General features: G+C 45.8%; 1 protein-coding gene across 3 annotated transcripts in view; it reads left to right on the top strand.

Annotated features, from left to right (window-relative positions):
* sptbn4b (spectrin, beta, non-erythrocytic 4b) overlaps positions 1-18,675 on the top strand; it is a 316,634-nt gene that overhangs the window by 153,868 nt on the left and 144,091 nt on the right. For all 3 annotated transcript variants that reach the window (XM_087984145.1, XM_087984144.1, XM_087984146.1), the window contains one exon: positions 16,766-16,912. In XM_087984145.1, the coding sequence (XP_087840271.1) occupies positions 16,766-16,912 (147 nt within the window). The remainder of the gene's footprint in view (positions 1-16,765; positions 16,913-18,675) is intronic.

Below are 18,675 nucleotides of genomic sequence, written 5' to 3'. Positions count from 1 at the left end.
TGCCCCTAATTGCCCTTGAATTGAACAGCGTGCCAGGCCCATTTCAAAGGGCTGTCAGGAATCAACTGCGTCACTGTGGGTCTGGAGTCACATATAGGCTGGACTGGGCAAGGATGGCAGATTTCCTTTCCTAAGGGGATATTAGCGATTCAGATGGGATTTTACAGCAATCAATGATAGTTTCATGGCCACTGTCACTGAGATTAGCTTTTGATCTGATTTATTAATTGAATATATATTCCACCGGCCCAGGTGAACGGATTTGAACCCATTTCCCCAGCACATTAGCATGGGCTAATAAATTACCAGCCCAGTGACATAGCAATGATACCTTTCCTGATTTAAGCCAACTTGATGAGATTCCAGATTCTATCTAACTCTTGGGTATGTGTTATTCTCGATAAACCACCCAGAAACCCCCATTTAGATTGCAACCTGTAATCCCCTTCAGCCTGTCAGTTTTCTGTACAGAGATGTGTTAAAATCCAGGCTTTCGGAATGTGGAACAACAGAGAGATGAGAGTAAGTTGTAGACTGGGATTTGACCCAGAAGCTTTAAGTTTAGATCAGAGTGGTGCTGGAAAAGCACAGCAGGTCAGGCAGCATCCGAGGAGCAGGAAAATTGACGTTTCGGGCAAACCCCCCATTTATCTCTCCACCCTGGAGGCTTCCTGCCTCTATTCCTATGAAGGGCTTTTGCCTCTGGTTTCCAGCATCTGCAGTCCTAACTTTTGCCCAGAAGCTTTAAAACAAGTGAAATAGAAATGAGTGGAATAATAGTTATTAATTGTGCTTTGGGGACTAACATAAAGGAGAAACTAAGCGATACAGAAACGGATTTGAGAAAAGTTGGAATCTTGTTTAGGTTCTCTAGTAGCAATTTGGAGTGGCATAAATGCAGAAATTTAGATGAATGTGCAGTACAGCGTGCTAAATTACTCTGTAAACAGAGGCAGAGAACTGCTCTGTCTTACTGCATTGGAAAGACAGAGAGTCTGCTTAATTATTCTGCAAATAGAGGAGATAATGTTGATTTTAACTTCCACATAAATTCTGGTAAGCAGCTGAACACATTCCAAAAGCAGCAGATTTCTTGCCTGTGTTTTAGACAGTTTTCATGCAAAGTCCGTTCCGAAACAACAAGGGGTTAATGCTATATTAGGGTTAATAAGGAACAATAGTCAGATATAACTAATGTATCAATATTGATCCAATAGATTAAGTCACGTTCATAATATGATTGAGTTCAATGTTAGGGAGCAATTAAGATGATAGATTCAGGCAAGGACAGTTTCAAAGGAATGAGAGTGTCCACGATAAACTTTAGACAAATCTGTTCATGAGTAAAGTAGCATAAGATCAGGGGTGTGAAACCTATAATGCAATGTGATGCAGAAACAGTTTCTAACCGCAAGGGCTTATAAATGAAACTCAAAAAAGATATTGTGTGAGGGTGTCCAAATCAGCATGATATTTCAGTTGTATGGAATGTGCTTCCTCAAAGTGTGGTGGAGACAAGTTCAATTGAGGCATTTCAAGAGGGGCATTGGATGATTATCTGGCTAGGAATAACAGGCATGGACATGGGGAGAAAGCAGGAGATTGGCGATGGGTAGTGGCTCTCATTTTAACGAGCCAGTGCAGGCACGTTGGGCCAAATGGCCTCTTTCTGTGATGTAAGATTTCTGTGATTCAGTGATATTCAGGTGTCCCGAACTGTGGACAATGAGTGAAGACCAGTGAAGGAAAATAGAGACTTTTAAGAGGCAAAATTTCATACATTGACCACAAGAGAAATGTAGAATTGCTGGAAATTACAAAAGCAGACTGAACTGGAAGAAGAGAAATGCAGATAAATATGTTGACTTTTCAGTCAGAGCTGGAAGCTACATAGATCTCTTCTTGAGGACAAAGTGGAGAGCAACAGAAAGAAGAGTCACTTTAGATGTATGTAGAACAGTACAGCACAGGAACAAGCCTTTTGGCTCACCATGTCTATGCTGACCATGATACTATTCTTAACTAATCCCATCTGCCTGCATACGGACCTTCTATTCCCCGCCTGTTCATACATCAGTCAAAATGGTGCCCCAGTGTTGCAATCATATCTGCTGCTGTCACCTCCCCAGCAGCATTTTCCAGGCACCTACCACCCTCTTGTAAAAAATCTTTCCTTGCACATCTCCTTTAAACTTTCCCCCTCACCTTAAATCTATTCCCTTTTAGTATTTGACATTTCCACCCTGGGAAAAAGACTCCCAACTATCCATGCCCCTTATAACTGTATATGCAGTACATCTATCAGGTTACCCCTCAGCCTCTGATGCTCAAGTGAAAACAATCCAAGTTTGTCCAACCTCTCCTTATAGTGAATACACTCCAATCCGGGCAACGCCCTGGTAAACCCCTTTTGCACTCTCTCCAAAGCATCCACGTCCTTTCTAGTGTGGTGACCAGAACTGCACATTATAATCCAAATGTGGCCTAAGTATAGTTGATACAGCTGCAACATGATTTGGCAACTTTTATATTCAGTGCCCTGACTGATGAAAGCAAGTCTGTCCTATTCCTTCTTTACCACCTTATCCACTCATGTTGCCACTTCCAGGCAGCTGCCAACTTAGATCCCAAGATCCCTCTGTATATTGAAGCGACTATATACTTTCCTCTTGCATTTGACCTTCAAAATTCATCACCTCACGCTTGTTGAGATTAAACTCTATCTGCTATTTCTCCACCTAACTTTCCAACTGATGCTTTGACATTTGCCTCACTTTCCACAACACCTCCAAATTTTGTGTTGTCTACAAACTTACTGATCAGATCACCGACATTTCCATCTAAATCTTTTTATATGAGGACAGTGCAGGAGAGAGAGAGCGAGAACCTGCACATTTACCATTTGAATTCGTGCATCTGGGAAAATTAACAAACAATGAAATTCACAACTAATCTTGGTGGAACTGTTGGGCAAAGTTCACAGCACAGAATCAGATAAGTTAATTGTTGTTTTAAATCTGTCCAAGAGAAAGGCTGCCGTAGTGAGTATTATGGATTCTTTCTTGATTATATGTTTTTGGAGATAAGTCTCTTGATTAAACTTAAAATATAAGCCATAGCTATTAATTTAACCTGGGGCAGTGTTTGTAGAGGAACAAGACGGTGTTATTTTCTGGGTCTGTCGATTGTGAAGGAGCAAAAATGGCCTTTGCAGTGATATGTACTTCTTGTCAGATGTGGGAGTTTAAAGAGAGTTTAAGGGTTACTGCGGATTATATCTGCCATAAATGCTCTTGGATGCGAATCTTATCGGATCGAGTGGATTGGTTGGAGAGACAGACAGAAGCGATAAGGAATTTGCAATAGCAATAGTATGTGATGGATGGCAGTTATAGAAAAGCGGGAAAGTCTCAGATACAGTCACATAGATGGGTTAACTCTAGGAAGAGTAAGAGAGGTAGGCAGTTAATGCAGGAGTCTTTTGTGGATATACCCATTTCAAACAGGTATGCTGTTTTGGAAAATGTAGGGGGTGATGGATTCTCAGGGGAACGTAGCACGAACAGCTAAGTTTCTGGTACTGAGACTGGCTCTAATGCAATGAGGGGTATGTCGGCTTCCAAGAGCTCAATTGTGTTGGGGGATTCTGTAGTCAGAGGTACAGACAGACGATTCTGTGGCCAGCAGAGGAAAAGCAGATTGGTGTGTTGTTTCCCTGGTGCCAGGATCAAGGATGTCTCAGAGAGGGTGCAGAATGTTCTCACGGGGGAGAGGGGCCAGCAGGAGGTCATTGTCCACACTGGAACCAATGACATTGGAAGGGAAAAGGTTGAGACTCTGAAGGGAGATTACAGAGAGTTAGGCAGAAATTTAAAAAGGAGGTCCTCAAGGGTAGTAATATCTGGATTACTCCCAGTGCTATGAGCTAGTGAGGGCAGGAATAGGAGGATAGAGCAGATGAATGCATGGCTGAGGAGCTGGTGTATGGGAGAAGGATTCACATTTTTGGATCATTGGAATCTCTTTTGGGGTAGACGTGACCTGTACAAGAAGGACGGATTACACCTAAATTGGAAGGGGACTAATATACTGGCAGGGAAATTTGCTAGAACTGCTTGGGAGGATTTAAACTAGTAAGGTGGGGGGGGGGGGGAAAGAGATCGATCTGAGACGGGTACAGCTGAGAACAGAAGTGAGTCAAACAGTCAGGGCAGGCAGGGACAAGGTAGGACTAATAAATTAAACTGCATTTATTTCAATGCAAGGGGCCTAACAGGGAAGGCAGATGAACTCAGGACATGGTTAGGAACATGGGACTGGTATATCATAGCAATTACGAAAACATGGCTCAGGGATGGGCAGGACTGGCAGCTTAATGTTCCAGGATACAAATGCTACAGGAAGGATAGAAAGGGAGGCAAAAGAGGAGGGGGATGTGGCATTTTTGATAAGGGATAGCATTACAGCTGTGCTGAGGGAGGATATTCCTGGAAATACATCCAGGGGAGTTATTTGGGTGGAACTGAGAAATAAAAAAGGGATGATCACCTTATTGGGATTGTATTATAGACCCCCCCAATACTCAGAGGGAAATTGAGAAACAAACTTGTAAGGAGATCTCAGCTATCTGTAAGAATATTAGCGTAGTTATGGTAGGGGATTTTAACTTTCCAGACATCAACTGGGACTGCCATAGTGTTAAAGGTTTAGATGGAGAGGAATTTCTGAAGTGTGTATAAGACAATTTTCTGATTCAGTATGTCGATGTACCTACTAGAGAAGGTGCAAAACTTGACCTACTCTTGGGAAATAAGGCTGGGCAGGTGACTGAGGTGTCATTGGGGGAGCACTTTGGAGCCAGTGACCATAATTCTATTTGTTTTAAAATAGTGTTGGAAAAGGATAGACCAGATCTAAAAGTTGAAGCTCTAAATTGGAGAAAGGCCAATTTTGACCGTATTAGGCAAGAACTTTTGAAAGCTGATTGGAGGCAGGTGTTCGGAGGTAAAGGGATGGCTGGAAAATGGGAAGCCTTCAGAAATGAGATAAGAAGAATCCAGAGAAAGTATATTCCTGTCAGGGTGAAAGGGAAGGCTGGTAGGTATAGGGAATACTGGATGGCTAAAGAAATTGAGGGTTTGGTTAAGAAAATGAAGGAAGCATATATCAGGTACAGACAGGATAGATCAAGTGAATCCTTAGACTATAAAGAAAGTAGGAGTATACTTAAGAGGGAAGTCAGGAGGGCAAAACGGGGACATGAGATAGCTTTGGCAAATAGAATTAAGGAGAATCCAAAGGGGTTTTACAAATATGTTAAGGACAAAAGGGTAACTAGGGAGAGAATAGGGCCCGTCAAAGATCAGCAAGGCGGCCTTTGTGTGGAGCCACAGAAAATGGGGGAGATATTAAATTAATATTTTACATCAGTATTTACTGTGGAAAAGGATATGGAAGCTATAGACTGTAGGGAAATAGATGGTGACATCTTGCAAAATGTCCAGATTACAGAGGAGGAAGTGCTGGATGTCTTGAAACGGTTAAAGATGGATAAATCCCCAGGATCTGATCAGGTGTACCCAAGAATGCTGTGGGAAGCTAGAGAAGTGATTGCTGGGCCTCTTGTTGAGATATTTGTATCATCGATAGTCACAGGTGAGGTGCCGGGAGATTGGAGGTTGGCAAACGTGGTGCACCTGTTTAAGAAGGGCGGTAAAGTCAAGCCAGGGAACTATAGACCGGTGAGCCTGACCTTAGTGGTGGGCAAGTTGTTAGAGGGAATCCTAAGGGACAGGATGTACGTGTATTTGGAAAGGCAAGGACTGACTAGGGATAGTCAACATGGCTTTGTGCGTGGGAAATCATGTCCCACAAACTTGATTCAGTTTTTTGAAGAAGTAACAAAGAAGATTGATGAGGGCAGAGCAGTAGATATGATCTATATGGACTTCAGTAAGGCGTTCGACAAGATTCCCCAGGGGAGACTGATTAGCAAGGTTGGATCTCACAGAATACAGGGAGAACTAGCCATTTGGATACAGAACTGGCTCAAAGGTAGAAGACAGAGGGTGGTGGTAGAGGGTTGTTTTTCAGACTGGAGGCCTGTGACCAGTGGAGTGCCACAAGGATCGGTGCTGGGTCCTCTACTTTTTGTCATTTACATAAATGATTTGGATGCGAGCACAAGGGGTACAGTTAGTAAGTTTGCAGATGGCACCAAAATTGGAGGTGTAGTGGACAGCGAAGAGGGTTACCTCAGATTACAACAGGATCTGGACCAGATGGGCCAATGGGCTGAGAAGTGGCAGATGGAGTTTAATTCAGATAAATGCAAGGTGCTGCATTTTGGGAAAACAAATCTTAGCAGGACTTATACACTTAATGGTAAGGTCCTAGGGAGTGTTAGTGAACAAAGAGACCTTGGAGTCCAGGTTCATAGCTCCTTGAAAGTGGAGTCGCATGTAGATAGGATAGTGAAGAAGGCGTTTGGTATGCTTTCCTTTATTGGTCAGAGTATTGTGTACAGGAATTGGGAGGTCATATTGCGGCTGTACAGGACATTGGTTAGGCCACTGTTGGAATATTACGTGCAATTTTGGTCTCCTTCCGATCGGAAAGATGTTGTGAAACTTGAAAGGGTTCAGAAAGGATTTACAGGGATGTTGCCAGGGTTGGAGGATCTGAGCTACAGGGAGAGGCTGAACAGGCTGGGGTTGTTTCCCTGCAGCATCAGAGGCTGAGGGGTGACCTTACAGAGGTTTACAAAATTATGAGGAGCATGGATAGGATAAATAGGCAAAGTATTTTCCCTGGGGTCGGGGAGTCCAGAACTAGAGGGCATAGGTTTAGGGTGAGAGGTGAAAGATATAAAAGAGACCTAAGGGGCAACTTTTTCAGGCAGAGGGTGGTACATGTATGGAATGAGCTGCCAGAGGATGTGGTGGAGGCTGGTACAATTGCAACATTTAAAAGGCATTTGGATGGGTATATGAATGGGAAGGATTTGGAGGGATATGGGCCAGGTGCTGGCAGGTGAGACTAGATTGGGTTGGGATATCTGGTCGGCATGGACGGGTTGGACCGAAGGGTCTGTTTCCATGCTGTACATCTCTACAACTCTATGACTCTCTCTCTCTCTCTCTCTCTCTCTCTCTCTATATATATATATATATATATATATATAAACTAACGACAGAAGTTCCAGCACTGATCCTTGCAGAACACCTTTGGTCATAGACCTCTAGTCAGAAAAAACACCCCTCCATAATTACTCTCCGTCTCCTATGACTAAGCCAACTTTGTATTCAACTTACCTACTCACTGTGCATCCCATGTGAATTAATCTTCGGAACCAACTTCCCATGAGGAACATTGTCAAATGCTTTAGTAAAGTCCATGTAGATAGAATTCTCCGCCCTACACTATCCTTATCGATCATCTTCATCACTTACTCTTCCTCAAAGTTCAACCAAATTTGAGAGATAGGACATCCCCCACAGAAAGCCACGCTGACTATCCCTAATAAATCGTGCTTTATCCAAGCGAGTAAACCCTGTCCCTAAGAATGTTATAAAATAATTTCCCTGCCACTGATGTATGGCTCATCAGACAGTAATATCTTGGATTATCTATCTGTGTGGGTTTTCTCTGGGTGCTCCAGTTTCCTCCCGCAGTCCCGAGATGCGCAGATTAGGCGGATTGGCTATGGGAAATTATCCATAGTATCCAGCGATGTGCAGACTAGGTGGACTGGCCATGGGAAATGTTGGGTTACAGGGATAGGGAAGGGGGTAGGATGCTCTGCAGAGGGTCAGTGTGGACTCGATGGGCTGAATGGCCTGCTTCCACACTGCAGGGATTCTATGATTCTAACACAAAGGAAGGTATTGTCAACGTGAAGGCAGGAGTTCTATTCCACAAGGACTGCGTGGGTCACTCTTACTGATATAGAGCAGGTACATCTGCTGTCAGCAGATTGGTAAGGATGAGGTCAAGTATGTTTTTCCCTCCTGTTGACTCCTTGCCGCGGACCCAATCCAGCAGCTATGTCCTTTAGGACCAACCAGCTTGATCAGTGGTGCTGCTGCTGAGCTTGTCTTTGGTGATGGAGATTGGAGTCCCTCAGACAGAGTACATGCTGTGCCTTTGTCACCCTCACAACGTTACCCAAATTTTATTCAACATGGAGCAGCACTGATTTGTCAGCTGAGGTAACTGGCAATCAGCCAGAGGTTTCCTTGCCCATGTTTGACTGAATGACATGAGACTTCATGGGGTCTGGAGTCAATGTTGAGGACTCCGAATGCAGAATGTATACCACTGTGCCGCCACCTCTGCTGGGTCTATCCTGCCCGTGGGACAGGACATAATCTAGGGACAGTGATGGTGGTGTCCATAATGTATGATATCGTGAGTAAGACTGTGTCAGGCTGTTACTTGATTAGTCTGTAGGACAGCTCTCCCAGTTTGGCATAGGTCCCCAGAGGTTGGTCTGAGAACTTCGCAGGGTTGGATGAGCTGTATTTACTGTTGTCATTCCTGATATCTAGGTTGTTGCAGGTATTTAATCTCATTCCTTGTAGCAGTTACATATAACCAGACCATTCCAGAAGGCAGTTAAGAGTCAGTCACCTAGCAGTGGGTGTGGAGTCACATAGGGTCCACACTAGGTAAGAATGGCAGATCTCCTTTCCTGACGGACTTCAGTGACCCAGACGGTATTTTACAACAATGATAACATGGTCACCACTGGATTAGCTTGTAATTCTATATTTTATTGAATTCCTTCTGCAAAATCTGCCAGGACATTAGCCTGGGGCTCTGGAGTCCTAGTCTAGTAATAGTACCACTTGGCTACAATGGAGGAAGAGGATAGCATACCAGAGATCCAGCATGAAGGCATCGCAGTCATCAAGGGAGAGACTCCCTAGCAAAGATTTTTCTCTTGCGACATCAGGACAAATGCAAGAATGCCAAATTTCAAATGGTCACAACAGTTTATACACCGAGAGAAAGGGGTATGGGGATTGGTTTGCACGTCCATTCTGATTAGCCAGGTAGAAAGCAGGTTTCTAGGTAGTTCAGAAAAGGCGTGAGATTTGAATGTAATCATAGAACATTACAGCGCAGTACAGGCCCTTCGGCCCTCGATGTTGTGCCGACCTGTCATACCAATCTGAAGCCCATCTAACCTACACTATTCCACGTACGTCCATATGCTTGTCCAATGACGACTTGAATGCACTTAAAGTTGGCGAATCCATTACCATTGCAGGCAAAGCATTCCATACCCTTAATACTCTCTGCGTAAAGAAACTACCTCTGACATCTGTCCTTTTTCTATCACCCCTCAGTTTAAAGTTATGTCCCCTCGTGCTCGCCGTCACCATACTTGGAAAAAGGCTCTCCCTGTCCACCCTATCTAACGCTCTGATTATCTTATATGTCTCTATTAAGTCACCTCTCAACCTTCTTCTCTCTAACGATCCTTTTGTTTGTGGAGAATGGACCTGTGTGTCGAAATGTCACTTCCTAGTAACCAATCGGCATCCTTTTGCTCCTGTGGCTCCATTATTGGGATCAACTTGTTTATTTAATTCACTCATGGGATGAGGGCATCGCTGGCTGGGCCAGCATTTATTGCCCATCCCTAATTGCCTACAGGGCAATTAAGAGTCACATGTAAGTCAGACCAGGTAAGCATGGTAGTTTCCCTAAAGGACATTAGTGAACCAGAGGGGATTTTCCTCACAGTTGATTCATCGTTATCATTAAACTTGTTAATTCCATTTTTAAAAAATGAATTCAAATTCCACCATCTGCCATGGCGGGATTCAAACCCAGATGCCTAGAATGTTGCCTGAGTCTCTGGATTAACAGTCCAGTGATAATGCCGCTAAGCCATCACCTCCCCCAGGTCCTGGGTGAGTGCAAGATGGAGCACTTCAGCAACAAATCTCTCTTTTGTCACACTGATGGAAGTAAAGACTTTCAGATCTCCAGGCCTGAATGGTTTTTATCCCATGGCGTTAAAGAAACTAGGTGAGATTGTTTCAAATGCCCTGACTGGGAACTTATGACATTTTCTTAGATTATGGAGACATTTGGACAATTGTGCATATTACATTGCAATTCAAGAAAAGGCTGGTGAGAACCCAGGGAATTATAGACCATTCAGCCTGATGCCTGCAGCTGGGAAATGACTAGAGTCTACAGTTAAGTTCAGGATGACTGAAGTTTTTCAGCTGGTCAGAGAGAGTCAACATGGATTTGGAACATGCCTGATGAATTTGATCTTTCTCTGTAGAAATGACTGTACTGGTGAACAAGGGGATAACCATAGGCATTATTTTTATGGACTTCCAGTGAGCTCTTGGTAAAGACCCTTGTAAGTGACTGCTTTCTAAAGCAGAAGCTCATGGAGGAGAGGGTCTTATTGACCTGCTTAGGACATTAACTGTGTCAGGAGATACAGGAGAGTGGAGAATAATGGGCAGGTTAATTGACAGGATATGATGGGTGGGATCTCATAAGGCGCAGGGGTCCCACCCATCGACGGGTGCCACCAATTGGAGGCTGCCAGCTCACTTGACCATCACCGTCATCGGTGGGGGGAGGAGGCCATGGACGCTGTCAGGGTAACATCCACCTGCCCCGGACCCCAGGCTAGATGTGAGTGATAACAAGAAGGTGAGGGGGGAGGGTGGGTTGTGGCAACAACGGTAAGACGGTGTGACTTTCAATGGGCTCCCTTTTTCAATGTCAACCCTCCATCAGCCGCTGAGTGTTTTCAAGCTAGGAACAGTCAGTGGACCCTACACTCAGCCTCCCCCTCACCAGGTTCTGTTGTCCATGTCCCCCCCCCCCATTCCCAGCACTGTTGAGACAAGACTCTGGATGATCAGTCATTGACCTGTCGGTTGACAGGGAAGGCTGTCCATGCGGAGGTTAAAGGTGACAAGGTCAGCACGTGTTGGCGAAACCCTCCCCAACCCTTATGGGGAAAGGCCACCAGTCTCTGCTTACAGACAAGTGTCACAGCTCAACTTCTCCAGAGTGAATTTCAGAAACTCGTCTACACGCGCAGGATCATTTGGGGCGGGCAATGCTGCTGGGACAGTTTCTAATTTTGAATCTGTGATGGGTTAGATCTCCAAAAGCCAAGGAATGAGAGGCGAGAGTGAGGTTATTGAGGGATGAAGGGCTTTTGCCTGAAAACTCGCTTTTCATGCTCCTCAGATGCTGCCTGACCTGCTGCGCTTTTCCAACACCACTCTAATTTAACTCTGATCTCCAGCATCTGCAGTACACACTTTCGCCACATAGATAAGCCATGTGCTTGGCGAATGGTGGGACAGGCTCAAAGGATTAAAGCAACAATTTCTACATTTGTGTTCTTATGTTATTCCAACTTCACTACCTCCTCGATTAGATTAGATTCCCTACTGTGTGGAAACAGGCCCTTCGGCCCAACAAGTCCACACCAACCCTCTGAAGAGTAACCCACCCAGACCCATTTCCCTCTGACTAATACACCTAACACTACGGGCAATTTCCCATGGCCAATTCACCTAACCTGCTCATCTTTGGACTGTGGGAGGAAACCCATACAGACACAGGGAGAGCGTGCAAACTCCACACAGACAGTCGCCTGAGGCTGGATTTGAACCCGGGTCCTTGGCGCTGTGAGGCTGCAGTGCTAACCACTGAGCCACCGTGCCACCCCAATTCCAGCCTATAATGCATTCTCCAGCTCCTGATATCTCTAGAGCTAAATCTCGAGTACGGCTGACAAACGAAAGACATTGTTGGAGCATTCTTTAATCTTGCACTCACCTGGATGATTCCCAAGAATACCCAACATACTGAGGAGACAACATCGATACAGTAAGAGAGAAGAGTGCTGATTTGTCGGCATTTAGACTCTGGCTAGGCATTGTCCTGGAGAATGCACCGGTTAGATGATGACTGACAGTTAACCGAGCTTTGTTTAAATTTTAAACCAGGCATCTTCCGCTGATTGGTCAAGGCGTTGCTATGAGAAATTAATTGGAGATTGGCTGTCATTTAGTTGTTGAGTTGAAACAAGTACAGTGTGTGGACATGGTCCTTCTGTCTGCACAGACCAGGTCCCAGCATGTTAATACACGAAGTTTCCAGTACATACATGAGCACCACACTGCGATTCTGAATGACAATCCCGGATTGGTTATCAGAGTAATTCTTTGCATGTTAACAAGTTCTGTGCTACCAAATGGCATCTATATAGATCCCCTGAAACCCTCAATTAAATTGTAACTCATTATTCGCTGTCTGTTACTAAGTGGAAACCCCCCACCGAAATCATCAATTAGATTCTAGCCTGTAGTTAATCCCAGGTATCTTTTGTTCTGTATATAAATTTTATGAACCGTGATTAGATTCCAACCTGTAACCTATTTTTGGCTATTCACTAATTTGTATATAAACCAGCTAAATCCCTTGACTAGATTCCCATCTGAATCCCTCTGTTGTTTTATATATCAACAATTCATGCTGCTCAATTAGATGTCAGTCTGTAACTCTTTCTTGGGGATTTGTCTTTCTATCTATAACCTTTGATTAGACTTTAGTCTGAACTCATTCTCAGATCTCCCATTATCCTGTATAAATCAGGATGAAATTCCAAAATCAAATTACTTGTTTATTTCCCACTGAATGAAGCGTCAGAGAGAGATGGGAATCTGTTCCATTTATGATCCTCACTAACTGTCCGACTAGAGTTCCTTCAGTAACTCATTCACAAGTAAATCCCCAAACTATTCATTGCAGTCTGTAATTCATCCGTGTTAGTTTTGTTGTTAGAATCATAGAATCCGTCCAGTTCAGAAACCTGCCATTCAGCCCACTGAGTCCACACTGGCCCTCCCAAAGCTAACCCACCTAGTCTGCACATCCCTGGGCACTATGGGTATTTTCCCATGGCCAATCCACCCTCACCTGCACATCTTTGGATTGTGGGAGGAAACCAGAGCACCCGGAGGAAACCTACACAGACACAGAGAGAACGTGTAAACTCCACACAAACAGTCACCCAACAGTGGAATCGAACCTGGGTTCTTGGTGCTATGAGGCAGCAATGCTAACCACTGAGATCTGTGCTAGCCATGTTCTATATATAAATTCTTGAACCCCTTGCTTTGATTATACTTTGTATCTCGCTCCCTCGGTGTCTATCCATCTATATAGAAGCCTTTTGAAGTCCTTGATTAGATTCCAGCCTCTCTTTTTTCCATGTTTTTGTGCTTCTCCCTTAAATTCCCTGGGTTAGGTCCCGGCCTGTATCTCAACCTCAGTTGCCTGTTGGTTAGTGAATAACTGTCTGTGTGCTTTCCCTTTTGTATGCTGCCTGTTGTGTTCTGCTTCCAATATCCAGCAGGAGAAACTGGGCTTGTTTTACCGCTCTCTGTCAGTCAGAACAATAAGCTTACCAAAATGGTTTGCCAGGATAGTTGCTGGGAAGTGTTGTGTGGTAGCCAGACTATGATTAATGGTGACTGGCAGCGTTTCGAAGATGTGTTCAGTTGCTGCGAACAAGGCTTGCTCAGTGATTGCCGGGGACATGTACAGCCATTGTTGGGATGTCGTTAGCAGATGCTGGGATGGGAATTTAGTTAAATAGAAATATGGAAGAAGCCATTTAGCCCCTCAATCATGTTCCGCCATTTAATGAGTCTGTAGCCAATCTCTGAACTAACTCCACTTTACTGTAGAGGTACCGGTGTTGGACTGGGATGGACAAAGTTAAAAATCACACAACACCAGGTTATAATCCAACAGGTTTATATGGAAGTACTAGCTTTTGGAGCACTGCTCCTTCATAAGGTAGCTAGTGGAGCAGGATCATCAGACACAGAATCTATAGGAAAATATCATAGTTTTATACAACTGATGCGATATATTGAACAAACCTAGCTTGCTGTTAAGTCTTTCATCTTTTAGAATGGATTGCAGGTTTCGATTCATTAATATGTAAATCCTAGAACTTCTTTCAAGTCACATTCCTGAGATAATTTAATTTAAGGTTTTATATTTTTAAAAAGTGACATCTCAGCTCAGACAATGCAGACTCTAACCTCACACCTTTAATACATTGTTTGAGCTGAGATGTCACCTTTTTTTGGTAAAACCTTAAATTATCTTGAGATTGTGACTTGAAAGAAATTCTGGGATTTACATATTAATGAATCGAAACCTGCAACCCATTCTAAAAGATCAAAGACTTAACAGCAATCTAGGTTTGTTCAATATATTGTATCAGTTGTATGACACTATGATCTTTTGCAATAAATTCAGTGTCCTATGATCCTACTTCACCAGATATCTGGCAAAGCAGTGGTGCTCTGAAAGCTTGTATTTCCAAATAAACTTGTTGGACTATAACCTTGTGTCGTGTGATTTTTAACTTCATTTTAACCACTGTTACTTCATTTCCCTTAATCCTTTGTTTGATAGAAATATGAATGCCAGAGTTAATATTTACAATTGATCTCACCTTGACTGCTATTTGAGAGCGTTCCAAATTTCCGACACCCTCTGTATGTTTTGAAGTGTTCCCTAGTTCCACTCCTGAAAGGTCTGACTGTGGTTTTTACTGTTTGTTCCATTGTCCTATACTCCCCGATCAGCAACAATAGATTCACTCGATCTGCCTCTGTTGTCTTCCTTCATATTTTCAAAATATCAATTAACTCATCCCTTACCTTGCTAAACTCCAGGCTGTACCACCAGAGTATTTTAACCCTCAGAGTGCAGGCATAGTTCTGGTAAATCTGCCCTGCACTCTCTGCAAGGCCAGTGGTTGATGCAGTGTTCTGAAGTACTCACAGTATTTCAGGGGTGGTCTAACTGTGCAGCTTTTTTCAGATTCCAACTCCTGTGTATTCCAATCCTGTATCTAGAAAGGCCCATATTCCGTTCATCCTTTTTTTTGACTCTTCATGTACCTGCCTTATGACCTCTCTTAGTGATTCACAAATCTGCATCAGGGATGTTTATGGGAATGAGCTCAGTGCTTGCAGGGATGTGTTAATTGGTTGCTGAGCTTATTCCTGGAAGGTGAGCGGTGGTTGCAGGGATACGTTCAGAGGTTACCATGATAGGTTTGGTGGTTGCCAGGTTAGTTTCTGGGATGTGTTCATCGGTTGCCATGATGGATTTGGTGGTTGCTGGGCTGTTTGCTAGGATGCGTTCAGGGTTGCTAGGATGTGTTCATTGGTTACCAGAATGGGTTTGGTGGTTGCCGGGATGGTGTCCGGGATGTGTTCAGTAATTGATTATTGGGAGACTGGTTGCTGAGATGATTCAGTGGTTGCCAGGGCACGTTCATTGGTTGCCAGGATGTATTCATTGGCTGCTGGGCTGGTTGCCAGGTTGAGTGCAGTGTTTGCCAGTTTATTGCTGGAATATGTTCAGAGGTTACCAGGATGAGTTCAGAGGTTGCCAGGTGGTTACCAGGGTGAGCTAATGGTTGTTAGGATGAGTTAGTGGTTGCTGAGCTGGTTTGATGGTTGTTGAGTTGGTTTAGTGGTTTCCAGGCTGAATACTAGGATGAGTTCAGAGGTTAGGCAAAAGTGAGGACTGCAGATGCTGGAGATCAGAGTCTAGATTAGAGTGGTGCTGGAAAAGCACAGCAGGTCAGGCAGCATCCGAGGAGCAGGAAAATTGATGTTTTGGGCATAGGCCATTCCTGATGAAGGGCTTTTGCCTGAAACGTCGAGTTTCTTGCTCCTCGGATGCTGCCTGACCTGCTGTGCTTTTCCAGCACCACTCTAATCTAGACTGAGTTCAGAGGTCGCAGAGATGAGTTCAGAGGTCACTGGAATGAGTTCATAGGTCGCCAGGATGAGTTCAGAGGTTGTCAGGTGGTTGCCAGGATGTGTTCAGAGGTCGCTGGAGTGAGTTCAGAGGTTACCAGGATGAATTCAGAGGTTGCCAGGATGAATTCAGAGATTGCCGGGATGAGTTCAGAGGTCGCCGGGATGTGTTCAGCGGTCGCTGGAATGATCCCAGAGGTCACTGAGATGAGTTCAGGGGTTGCCAGGTGGTTGCCGGGATAAGTTCAGAGGTTGCCAGGTGATTGCAAGGATGAATTCAGAGGTTGCCGGGTTGGTAGCCGGTAGCCGATACACTTTCCGACGTTGCCAGGAGGTGTTGGGTGCTGAGCCGGCTTGTCTCGGTGCTGTGATTGACCTGCTGTGTGAAGTGTGTCAGTGCCTCTTGTATAATGTTGCTTCTGAAAGCTGGTGCTCCCTTCCCAGTTTCCCCCCCCCTCCCCCCACCTCGCTCAGGCTGTTGCTGCTGCTTCATGCTGCTGTGACAAATCCTGCCTGACTCTCCCTCACAGTGAGGCATTCTCCGATTAAAACCCCTTGCTTCTAACTGCCTGGGTTTGAAAAGATGCCATTCTCTGTGTAACCTGGGGCCTGAGCTAGTGCCTGTTCAGTTCTTGGATCCAGCTGGTGCTGTTCAAGCTGGTTGCAGTGCAGTGCCTCGTGACGTGTGTGTGTGAGTGTGTGTATGTGTTTGTGTGTGTGTGTGAGAGAGAGAGAGAGAGAGAGAGAGAGAGAGTAGGATGTAGGTACACTGCAGTATTCCACATTCACTGAATGTGCTGAGGTCAGACAAGGAGATGGGAGAGTGGGACTGCAGCACTCTCAATCCAGGATGTGTTGGAGGAGGAGCAGGGAGAGCTGAATGATCTCAGAGTCTCCTCTCTTACTTGCAGTTGGGCGACTGGATTAATGAGAAGATGCTGACAGTCCGGACCACGTCACACGACGATGTTCAGAAGCTGCACAAAAAATGGCTGAAGCACCAGGCGTTTATGGCAGAACTGGCGTTGAACCGGGAATGGCTGGCTAAGATTGAGAAGGTAAGGGAGTGTGGGGGTGACGGTGGGGGAACGGGGAGAATGTGTGACCGAGACTGAGAGGTTGTCTCCCGCGGGAAGCCCAACTCGATTATCCCTGCTTTATATTTATAATATGTTCTGCTCGAATTTTCTGTAACGATTTCATCCCATTCTAGGTGACTCTAAACATCAACATAAATTCAGGGGGGCTGAGATATCAGGCAGTCTGGGTTATCGGGAAAGCATCTTAAGTTATTTGGGTCAATGGGTTATCTGGGGGTCCTGGGTTACCTGGAGGGTCACAGGTTACCCGGAGGTGCACGTTATTTAGGGGCCTTTGATTATTTGGGGGTGGAGGCTGGGTATTTGGGGAGTGGAGGCTGGGTATTTGGGGAGTGAAGGCTGGGTATTTGGGGGTGGAGGCTGGGTATTTGGGGGGTGGAGGCTGGGTATTTGGGGGTTGGAGGCTAGGTATTTGGGGGTGGAGGCTGGGTAATTTGGGGGTGGAGGTGGGTATTTTGGGGGTGGAGGCTGGGTATTTTGGGGGGTGGAGGCTGGGTATTTTGGGGGGTGGAGGCTGGGTATTTTGGGGGGTGGAGGCTGGGTATTTGGGGAGTGGAGGCTGGGTATTTGGGGAGTGGAGGCTGGGTATTTGGGGAGTGGACGCTGGGTATTTAGGGAGTGGAGGCTGGGTATTTGGGGAGTGGACGCTGGGTATTTGGGGAGTGGAGGCTGGGTATTTGGGGAGTGGAGGCTGGGTATTTTGGGGGTGGAGGCTGGGTATTTGGGGGTGGAGGCTGGGTATTTGGGGAGTGGAGGCTGGGTATTTGGGGAGTGGAGGCTGGGTATTTGGGGGTGGAGGCTGGGTATTTGGGGGGTGGAGGCTGGGTATTTGGGGGTGGAGGCTGGGTATTTTGGGGGGTGGAGGCTGGGTATTTTGGGGGGTGGAGGCTGGGTATTTTGGGGGGTGGAGGCTGGATATTTGGGGAGTGGACGCTGGGTATTTGGGGAGTGGAGGCTGGGTATTTGCGGAGTGGACGCTGGGTATTTGGGGAGTGGACGCTGGGTATTTGGGGAGTGGACGCTGGGTATTTGGGGAGTGGAGGCTGGGTATTTGGGGAGTGGACGCTGGGTATTTGGGGAGTGGACGCTGGGTATTTGGGGAGTGGAGGCTGGGTATTTTGGGGGTGGAGGCTGGGTATTTGGGGGTGGAGGCTGGGTATTTGGGGAGAGGAGGCTGGATATTTGGGGGTGTAGGCTGGGTATTTGGGGGGTGGAGGCTGGGTATTTGGGGGGTGGAGGCTGGGTATTTGGGGGGTGGAGGCTGGGTATTTGGGGGGTGGAGGCTGGGTATTTGGGGATTGGAGGCTGGGTATTTGGGGGGTGGAGGCTGGGTATTTGGGGGTGGAGGCTGGGTATTTGAGGGTGGAGGTGTGTATTTGGAGGGTGGAGGCTGGGTATTTTGGGGGTGGAGGTTGGGTATTTTGGGGGGTGGAGGCTGGGTATTTGGGGAGTGGACGCTGGGTATTTGGGGGTGGAGGTGTGTATTTGGGGGGTGGAGGCTGGGTATTTGGGGGGTGGAGGCTGGGTATTTTGGGGGGTGGAGGCTGGGTATTTGGGGGGTGGAGGCTGGGTATTTGGGGGGTGGAGGCTGGGTATTTGGGGGGTGGAGGCTGGGTATTTGGGGGGTGGAGGTTGGGTATTTGGGGGGTGGAGGCTGGGTATTTGGGGATTGGAGGCTGGGTATTTGGGGGGTGGAGGCTGGGTATTTGGGGGGTGGAGGC

The sequence above is a fragment of the Chiloscyllium plagiosum genome, unplaced genomic scaffold (assembly GCF_037043375.1).
Source record: "Chiloscyllium plagiosum isolate Xiang-an unplaced genomic scaffold, Cpla_swu_hap1 HiC_scaffold_47, whole genome shotgun sequence".
Classification (NCBI taxonomy): domain Eukaryota; kingdom Metazoa; phylum Chordata; class Chondrichthyes; order Orectolobiformes; family Hemiscylliidae; genus Chiloscyllium; species Chiloscyllium plagiosum.
This window is presented reverse-complemented; position numbering and strand designations above follow the sequence as displayed.